The 10701-nt window shown below is 41.0% G+C and overlaps 1 protein-coding gene across 8 annotated transcripts in view; it reads right to left on the bottom strand.

The window, feature by feature from the left end:
* HELQ (helicase, POLQ like) overlaps nt 1–10701 on the bottom strand; it is a 52682-nt gene that overhangs the window by 15691 nt on the left and 26290 nt on the right. For 7 of the 8 annotated variants that reach the window (XM_045284199.1, XM_013004854.2, XM_045284200.1 and 4 more), the window contains 3 exons: nt 10204–10308; nt 2828–3050; nt 1914–2071 (listed from right to left, as the gene is read on the bottom strand). In XM_045284199.1, the coding sequence (XP_045140134.1) occupies nt 1914–2071; nt 2828–3050; nt 10204–10308 (486 nt within the window). Of the gene's footprint in view, nt 1–1913; nt 2072–2827; nt 3051–10203; nt 10309–10701 lie in introns of those variants that run through there. The other variant, XM_045284201.1, reaches the window with a different exon arrangement.

The following is a 10701-nucleotide window of genomic DNA, read 5'->3' as shown; positions in this document are numbered from 1 at the left end:
CTATTTGAACCAAATCATATTTCTTTTGATACATTTTTTGATTTTTAGGGATATGAAGAAAAATTAAACATTAGAAACTTTTAAAAACTACAATAAAAAGGGATTTAAAAAGTTTGTGTAACATGGAATTAAATGACAATGGAATTTTTCCACAAACTTTTTGAAGTCCCCGCATATAAAAACGCAAGAATTAAATACAGAATTGGCCACAAGTACTGGGTCCCATGGAGTTTATGGTCATCTTTACAGCAGAGGTAGCTGGGACAAGGGAAAGATTTCAGGCATAACTATCATATCGTACTTCTCAGAGAAATAGGCGGCTGGCTTCCTACTCGCATAAAGACTTACAGTTTCAGAAACCTTCCGAGGCAATTCCACTCTGTTCTATAGGGTCTCTATGAGTTTGAATTGATACAGTGGAAGTGAGTGTGGTTTGGTGGGACAGACCCTCTCCAAAACTATATGGTAATTTAATTATTCACAAAGATGGCATTAAAAAGAAAATGAATTTTCCGGAATTAAAAAGCTATAAACTGCCCCTAAACAATATGTATTTATCTATTTAGTGTGCTACTTAGTGAAATCATAATAAGGCACATTCTACTGCTGAGTTTTCTACAAGTAGGACAAGTTCCCCTTTGCTACTGACTGCAACTCCTCAGGGACTGGTGGCATCATCACGCCCGGCTTCCATGGAAACGCAATTGCTTTCACTGTGTTCTTCACATTGTAGGCAATACACGATGCGTGGCTAGACAATCTTCAGAGGAGCCTTTGCATTCTCTCTCCCTCACCCAACACGGTGGCTCAGCAAAAAAGAAGAGGAGGAAGAAGACAATCTCCCTATCGGGCTTCCTGGCTGAGGATGGGGGGAGCGGTGGAGGAAGCACCTGTGTCCCCCAGCTGGGCTGATGAAACAGATGACCTGGAAGATGTTTCCACCACTTGGCACAGTAATGATGACGATGCATATAGGGCACCTCCAATGGACTGTTCTATCCTGTCCACTGCTCCAAGGGCTGCTCGGGAACCCAATACCGACAGGAGCTGTCTTCCCAAATCGCCACCCTCCATTGCTTTTCTAGAGAATCTGCCCTCCGATGTGACAGAAAACTCAATTAAGGAATTCTTTAGAGGATTAAATACCAGTGCTGTGCACTTACCTCGTGAATCCAGCAATCCAGAGATATGAAAAGGTTTTGGCTATGCTGAGTTTGAGGACCTGGACTCCCTGCTCAGTGCCCTGAGCCTCAATGAAGAGGTAAAGAAAGCAAATTGTGGGAGGTGGGAGCTAACAGATTTCTAGTGCTTACTAATCAAACTATTACTGAAGTTGAGTCTGTAATTTTTAAAAAAGATCTATATAAACTCTATTCATTAAAAAAAGGCTTAGGAGCAGCCTCTGGAAGAATGGGACAGTGGTGTTTTTTATTTATTTATTTTAGATAATTTTTTAATCTAACATTTAAAAGGTGGCTTATCTACAAATTGGATTGCTAACTACAAGGTCAATAGTTCCAGACCTGCCACTCCCCCGGAGACACACGAGGCTGTCTGCTCCCGTAAAAATTTAAAGTCTTGGAAATCCACAGAGGCTGTTCTAATCTGTCCTATGAGGGTTATAATAGGATCACTATGAGTTGGAACCAACTGAACCCCAGGGAGTGTTTTGGGGTTTTAAAAAGTATTTTGGATGTTTATATTTAAAAATAATAATATAGGAAAGCAAACTAAAATGCTGTGTCCATATTATTATTTTTTAAAAAACCTTAAGACAAATGACTCAAGTCCAAATACATTTTAACAGAGCAAGCCATAAACCACAAACCCCAAAAGTGACCATTTAACAAAAATGTCATCATTAATAAGTGCAGTGGCCTAAATAAAAAAGTCTCCTTGTAATATATTCTCACCTGCCTGAAGTAAACCATCCAGTCAGGGTTGCACTGGGAAACCATATCATAGGGGGTTGCCAGGTAGACTAGATGAAGAAGGCTCTCAAGCACAAGTCCTTCAAGGCCTTTCTTCAAGTCTCTGTAGAGAATGTCACAGTAAGCCAGATCTATCATTCCTAAAAGACACATGAGGACGTTATGACGTCTTTGCTAAGTACGAGAGGGGGAAAGTCAATTTTAAGTACAGTCTTAACTGTAAGATAAAGTTACCTAAATAAAGCAAAAAAAACCAAAAAACCTACTTTGAAAGCCACTTAAACAATACCCATCAACATTTATCATCTCCATACCTTTTGACCCAACTACTCAATTCCTGCACAACTAACCCATGGAAATACTTTAGTGCATACTCGGATACACAGGAATTGAGATGTCTATGAACAGAAGAATGGCTAAAAATATTATGGTATATCAATAGTATAGATGGGCACACTTATTAAGAGACAATGAGGTGGTAGGTTTAAAGAAATTGGTATAGCAAAGTGCTCATGATGTTTTAAGTGAGAAAAGCATGTTGCTAAACAAATACTTACATGATTCTAGTGTCAGAAAATAAGCTTTATGCGTTAAACATGTATACACTGTATAAGAGCCCTACTTGTGTGTGGATGTCGTACAGCTGGTTGCCTTTGGGCCAACTCCAACCCAGGGTGACCCCATGCGTGCAGGCAGGGTTCACAAAACTGTGATCCTAGAGCAACAGACTGTCAGGCTGATGTGCTAAGGTACCTCTGGATGCGTCTGAACCACCAACCTTTTGGCTAGTTGGCACAAAACAATGCATGTGGAGATGTTATGAGGTCATATATCAAACATTTTTTACCCCAGGCACCATCCTTCAGATAAATAATGTAATGCAGCTAAACTCTTACCCTTGAAAGAAGCTCGTCCCAACTTTGTAATCTGGAAATTACATTGGAACTCTGCTTCAGACTTATAAATCGTGTCTTTTTGTAGGAGTCCTTTTTCTGCCAGGCAGTTAAGTGATTCCATAGTTATTTCCGAGAGGCTTTTTCCTTTCAACAAAATCTTCTGCTGAACTCCCAAAAGTGTGCCCCTCATAAAGTGACATATGTCATTCAGATTTGTTGCAACCTGAAACAAGTCACACCAGTATAAGAGCTTCCTTAAGTCAAGGCATTTCAAGTGCACATGAGTCAAGATAATGGCTCACCCCATCCCTCAAACTAGTTAACAAAAAACTCGTGTGTAATTTGCATAAGCACACATGATTTTATAGTATTTTATAATTAACAAGAAAATATACAATTTAAGATGGTAGATTATTATCACAGCCATACTTTTTATGAAAACATTTATACATTTTTCATTCAAAGCACATTAGCCTTTTGAATAATGTTTCAGATTTTCTCCAAAGCTGTACTCTCTCCATTTATTTCCCAACCAGTTACCAATAATTCCTGTTCAATCTCCTCCAGAAAGCCACCCCTTGACCCCTTTCCTTCCATCTGAGAAAGCACCTGTCAGCTCTTTAAAAAGCATTAAAAGAAGAAGAAGAAGAGCAAAAACACATAACACAAGGAAAACATTCCTGCAGAAAGCCACTAAGACAAGTCCAGGCAATATTTCCCAGTGGAGCTGAAATAGTTTTCTGTCACACTTTCTCACCCCCACTCCCATTTCTCTTTCCTCTTTTTTTCTGCCTTTCTCTCTCCCTCTGTTATACACTATTCACAACCCCAAATGGCAATCATAAGTACCATATATACTTGAGTACAAGCCAAGTTTGTTAGCACATTTTAAATGCCAGTTCTGTGGTAAAATTAGGTGCCTCAGCAAATACTCGGGTCAGCTTGTACTCGAGTACATACAGTAACACTTAACTCTCCCTTTGGCATCTATCTGCAGATTTAGAATTATTTTTGATTAGCCAATTGCAAAGAAATCTGCATCCTCTCCTAAAATACAGTCCATCAACAAATACAGTTCTCTCCCTTGCAATCTTGATATTTCAACTGGAAATTTAAGTAGTCACTTCAAAATAAACTGATATAAAGGATTCCCCAAACCCCATTTTCTATTGCTTCTTGCTCTTTTAATTAAAACTATTCTCAATGTAGTTATTAGAGTACAATTCTACTTTCAAACTACTCAGGCATCGACCCTTGGATTACTAAAGGGTTTATTTGGGGTTGTGTACTGTTTCCTTCCTGAGTGTATACAGACAACACTGGCAGTAAAGACGGAGTAACACCCTTATATGGGCTTCTTTCTCTTCCTCTATGTTATTTTTCTGTGCCTGCTTTCCCACGCCTTAAACAAGTTTTGAAATAGTAATTGCAACCATCTGGGCTGGCCTTGGCTTTTCAAAGCTGTCTGCCCCCCTAATACCTTAACCTGCAAGTTCAGTTCACCCAAGCCCACATTCAAAGTCAACCCATTCATTAATCCAAATATTTTTATGAGGTGTCAACAATACGCTGAGCCCTCTGCTAGGCAGCAGAAATTGGAGACAAATGAAATGTAAACCCAGTTTTCTAAGCTTACATTCCAATGTTACAAACCAAATAATTGTGTCAACATTAACATACATAATGACAAATGGAGAGGTAAAGGAAAGGATGGCATTCTGTAAAATGTATTGTGTTACTTTCCTCTAGTTCTTTGGTGCTTCCTTCCCCCCACTAGCATGACCTCAAGTCTACCTTAAATCTGATTAGACCAGAAGATGCACACTGCCACAGATAAGAGCCCGCAACACAGGGAATCCAGGATAGATAAACTCCTCAGGGTCAACAAGGAGAGTAGAGATACCAGGAGGATTAGGGAAGGGTGGGGAAGAAAAGGAGAATCGATCACAAGGATCAACATATAACCCCCTCGTAGGGGGACGAATAATGGGAAAGTGGGTGAGGAGCGATAGAGGACGATGTAAGAGACGAAAATAATAATCTATAACTTATCAAGGGTTTGTGAGGGAGGGTGGGTGGGGAGGGAGGGGCAAGAAATGGGGACCTGATATTAGGGACTCAAGTGGGAAGAGAATGCTTTGAAAATGATGATAGCAGCATATGTGCAAATGTGCTTGACACACTGGATGAATGTATGGGTTGTGATAAGAGATGTAAGAGCACCCAATAAAAGTAAGAAAAAAAATTGTATTAGTTACATAATCTGGTGTCAATTTAAGACTTAAGAGTAAAGGGGTGTCAATCAGGTCGCAGCTTGATGACCTCATTTGGAGGCCTAAAGAGATAAATAGCTTGCTAGAGGTGGGACACATGGTCACTCCCTGGAAGGCATCCCAGCTGAGAAGACACATGGAGCGATGCTAGAGCCCAGGAGCTGAAGGAACCTTGTGGAGAACCCTGCCAGTGCTGAGATGCTGCTACTGCCTCTGGATCCACAAGACTTTCTACCCACTAGCCTGTGATCTTCCTGCAGCCAGCATCATTGCATGTTTGCCTGAGTCTTAATAGGAATTTATAGATTGGTATTGGACATATGGGCTAATATTGGACTACAGACTTGATCTGCACTGGGCTGGGCTGTTTACTCAGTATTCAATTGCTCTTGTATATAAAGCTCTTTCTATACACATGAGTCTCCCTGGATTTGTTTCTCTAGTCTACCCAGGCTAACACATGTATATTGCAATAGACTGACAGGATTCAGATGCCATATGTGCAAAAGTGATGGGTAAGCCCAGATCTAAAGGCTGAGCGGGTGTTAACTACACAGCCGATGCCAGCGGTACTAGAGATAAGAAGGACAATGGCTTAGCAGCATTGGGGTAGGAGGGAGAATGTTATATTTGAGAAAGGTAAACAGAAAGCTGGAGTGCACAGAATGTGTGAAAGTGGAAGGGAAGCTGCAGAAAGAGGCAGAGGCCACTGTCTACCAAGGTAGATAACCAATAAGGAGTTGGACCTTAATCCTAAAAGCAATTGGAAACCACTGACAGATTTTAAGCAGAAGGAGATTATTGAATCATGTGTGCATTTTCAAAAGACCACTGCATGAAGAATTGTTTGGAGGCAATGTGGGAAAGCAGCCCAGAGTAGATGCAAGAAAGACCAGTTAAACCACTGCAGTGATCCATGTAAGAAACTGCAGTAGCGGGGACTCGCGTGCTTGGGGGCAGATATATAGCATGACAGGGAACTGCGAGAGGTTCAGCCCAGATTCAGAGGAGGACAGGGAACGAGGGTTACCATTGCTGATGTCAGATGGATCTTGGCTCAAAGCAGAGAATACCAGAAAGATATTTACTTGTGTTTTCTTGAGAATGCAAAGGCATTTGACGATGTGGATCATAACAAACTAAGGATAATCTTTACAAGAATGGGAATTCTAGAACACTTCATTGTGCCCATGTGGAACTTGCATGTGGATCATGAGGTGTCAACAGAACAAGGAAAACTGCATGGTTTAAAATCAGGAAAGGTATGTGTCAGGGTTGTATCCTCTCACCTGTATGCTCAACAAATCATCAGAGAAGCTGAATGATATTAAGATTAAGGCATCAGGATCGGAAGAAAGCATATTAACAACCTGCGATATGGAGATGACGCAGTCTTGCTTGCTGAAAAAGAGGAGGACTTAAAAGACTTGCTGAGGAAGGTCAAGGACTGCAGCTTTCAGTATGGACTGCAACTCAATGTCAAGAAGACCAAAGCCCTCACAACTGGACTAACAGGCAACATCCTGACAAAGGGAGACAAGGTTGAGGTTGTCAAGGGTTTTGTCTTGTTTGGATCCACAATCATGCTCATGGAGGCAGCAGTCAAGAGATCAAAGCACATCACGTTGGGGAAATCTGCTGCACAAGACCTCTTAGAGCAGTGAAAAGCAAGGATATTTCTTTGAAGTCTCAGGTACGCCTGACCCAAGCCTGGTTATTTTCCATTGCCTCAGATGCATGGGAAAGCTGGACACTGAACAAGGAATATTGTAGAAGAATTGATGTGTTTGAATTGTGGTGCTGGTGAAGAATATTAAAAGTATTGTTATAAGCACTGTAAGAGACCCCAATAAAATTATGTATTAGAAAAAAAAGAATATTGAAAGTTCCATGGCCTGCTAAAAAACCAATATGTGTTGGAGGAAGTATGGCCACAGTGCTCCTCAGAAGCAAGACTGGGACATGTCCCTGGACAAGGGCATTGTGCTTGGTAGAGAGGCAGCGAAAGAGAAGAAGTCCCTCAGTGAGATGGGGTGAGATGGGCTGACCCGGGGACTGAACAATAAACTCGGGCACAGGAACAACTGTGACGATGGCGAAGGACGAGCAGTGTTTCGTTCTGTTGTGCAGCGTGTCACTGTGGGGCAGAGCCGACTCAATGGCACCTCACAACAACATACAGCATAAACCAGTCTACATAACGAGTCTCTGTTAGCCTTGGATGCTTTCCTTGTAAAAGGGTAATTACACTACTGAATTCAAAGGTGTGCAAAGATTGAGAGGTGAGACATGTAGAGTGTCTATCAGAGTATTTGAAACATAACTGAAGACTCCTTTAGTCTTATGCCCTGAACTATATATCCTCACATCACTTCTAAGTTTTCTCTCCCACCATGGCCAGGCCCTAGTGTTTCCAGGAATGCTCATCTCTACATTCCTGTCTCTTGACTTCATGATGCCCAAGTCATACATCTGGCCCCTCGTTCCTCTTACCTCTATTCTACCCACTTGGACCTGTGCAAAGGACTTCACTTCTACTTCAAACCCACCCTTCATGGTTTTCCTGGTGAATCACTCTGTCTAGAATCTCAGCCCTCTTTCTCAAGGAGGATCCTACAGTGAACCCTAAACACAGGAGCTCAAGATCTGCCACCTATCAATAGGCTCGATGACCACTGCCCACCTCTTGACTGCTGCACTGCAATGGTTAAGGACAAAATTGGGAGGTCTGTGTACCCTGTGGATTTGCCATCACCATGCTCAGGCCAACTAGTTTCCCTCGTCTCTCTGTTCCTCTAAATACTCCAGTCTCAAATGCAGTTCTAGCTCCCTCCTAATTCCTTTTGGAAGACTGCCTTTTGCTGAATGTGTCTTGGAAGAAGTACAGTCAGAATGCTCCTCAGAGGCAAGGATGGCAAGCCTTCGTCTCACGTACTGTGGACTTGTCAGGAGAGACCAGCTCCTGGAGAAGAACATCAAGTTTGGTAGAGGGGTAGGAAAAAGAGAAAGGCCCCTGACAAGACGGATTGACACAGTGGCTGGAAACATAAGAACGGTTGTGAGGAGGGCACCGGACCCGCCTGTCGTACACTGAGTCGCTATGAGTCAGAGCCAAGTCCAATAGCACCACTAACAACAAACCCATGACATACATTTTATGAATACACATCTGCAAACAGCCTTATCATTTTTAAGCAATTTACAAGAATTTTTAAAATGCTAATTAGTCTATATAATTGTTTTATTTCATGCTCTATGCCTGCCCCCGCCCAAGAAATATATATTTGCCTAACCCAAGGTAACAATAGCTTTTCTCCTATATTTTACACTTTAAGTTTTAGTTTTAGCTTTTATGGTTATATCCATGTTCCACTTAGAGGTCATTTTTTTGTATAAGGTGAGCTCAGAGTAGAAGTTAATTTTTTAAATTCCATATGAATATCCAGTTGCTTTAGCACCATTTGTTAAAAAGGCTAACCTTTCTCCATTCAAATAACTTAGCACTTTGGTTGAAAATTGACTATATATATGTGGATGTATTCCTGGAGTCACTTGTCATTGATCTATAGGAGGGGGCTTCAAAAAGTTCATGTATAAAAGAAATTCAAAGATAACAGAATTTTTCCATGAACTTTGTGAAACCCCTCACAAGTATATCTTTGTACCAACATTCTTGATCACAATAGCTTTACACCATTCTACAGAAACTCTTAAAATCAAGTCGGATAAGCCCTCTAACTTTACTAAGTTTTCCTATCTTTCATCTTAACTACATCTTAACTGCAAATGATGCCTCCCTTCTCTGTGCTCATCTAAACCTGTTGTGTTGTTAAGGGCCATGAAGTCACGTACAACTCATAGCAAGCCTATGCACAACAGAAGGAAACATGACCCAGTCCTGTGCCACGCCAGCCTCACAGTGGTTCCCATGCCAAGCCCATGGCTGCAGCCACTGTGTCAAGCCATCTCCTTGAGGGCTTTCCTCTTTTTCGCTGCTCCTTTACTTTAACAAGCATGATGTCCTTCTCCAGGGACTGGTCTCTCCTGACAACATGTCCAATGGATGTAAGATGATATCTCACCATCATTGCCCCTATGGAGGACTCTGGCAGTACTGCTTCCAAGACAGACTTACTTTTGGCATCCCATAGTACTTTGGATATTTTTCTCCAGGACCACAATTCAAACACATCAATTCCCTTATTCAATGGCCAATGTTCAAGATGGAAGTTGTCAAGGATTTTGTCTTACTTGGATTCATAATAAAAGCTTATGGAAGCAGCATGAGATCAACAGACAAATTGCGTTGGGTAAATTTGCTGCCTAAGACCCTCTTTCGAGTAATGAAATAGCTGAAACCTCTATACCCTTTAATACCCAGCACAAATCCCTTTTCCTTCTTTCTTTCTGAATTGCCAGGGGACAGAGCAATTACACCCTTTACCTGCCACATCATCGAATCTTGCTGGGTAAAAATAAATCTTGCTGTGTGAGATCTCTTTTACTTATCAGTTCCCTTTTGGATTGTTATTTAAACTGGCCATGTTAACAAAGGCTGAATGCATGGTGGACTATTCAAATTCAAAATCTGGCTTTACAATTGACCCAAGAGACCCTGGATAAATTGACTAAAAATATTTAATTCAAGAATAATTGTAAGAGTAGATTTAACTTAAGAACAAGCCTAAAAAAGGGAGTTAATTTCTAATCTTGGGAAAGTGAATGTTGTCCCCTCAAGCTTTTCTGCGTGGCAAAGGCCATAAGGAGCTCACGAGTGTTTATGATATGCTAGGTCACTGGACTACCAAGTCTTACCCATAAGGAGGGATCGGTGCTGGGTTATCTCCTGCCAAGGCTCATGTTGTTTAAGTTCCCTGTAGACCCCACCAAATCTACAACATATTTGTTGATTTTTCACATTATTTAGAAAGCTAAGGATTCAAAATGCAGAAACAAACCCATATTCAAACTTATTGTGTCAAAAACTGACCTTTTCCACATTACATTAGAAGTTAACCTTTTTATGTTTCAGTTCACATAAAATTTTTTAACATCCATTATTTTGAGTGATGGTAATGAGTTTAAAAAATATTTTTCAAATACCTTCAAACCAATCAAAGAGAGAAATAAAGTCTGGATCCCCTTGGCAAATTCCTGAACAAGGTGGCTATAACAGTTTTCCATTGGACTGTTTATTAACTGCAGTACCTACAAAAAATTAAAGTTATATTTTGCATTATAAAGTATAAATGATGTTCCTTTGAAAACATTATGTTGAGTGTAGGAAGACAGTGACAAAAAGTCAGATATTGTTATGAGCCTACTAATATTAAATATCAAGGGCAAGCCAAAGGAGGCGTGGTGGCAGAATGGTTACATGGGGGTGGGGGTGGGGGGTGCAGCGGCAATATGCAAGGCAGCAATTCGAAACCACCAGTTGTTCTGAGGGAGAAAGACAGGGCTTTCTTTCTAGGCCCATAAAGAGTCACAGGCTCAGAAACCCCCAGGGGCAGGTCTAGCCCATCCTACAGGATTGCTGAGTCGGCATCAACTCAGTGGCAGTGAGTTTGAGTTTTGAGTTTGAGAATAGGCAAATGAACA

Source organism: Echinops telfairi, unplaced genomic scaffold, assembly GCF_000313985.2.
Source record: "Echinops telfairi isolate 266 unplaced genomic scaffold, ASM31398v2 ScPeMD7_7468;HRSCAF=8506_0, whole genome shotgun sequence".
NCBI lineage: Eukaryota > Metazoa > Chordata > Mammalia > Afrosoricida > Tenrecidae > Echinops > Echinops telfairi.
This window is presented reverse-complemented; position numbering and strand designations above follow the sequence as displayed.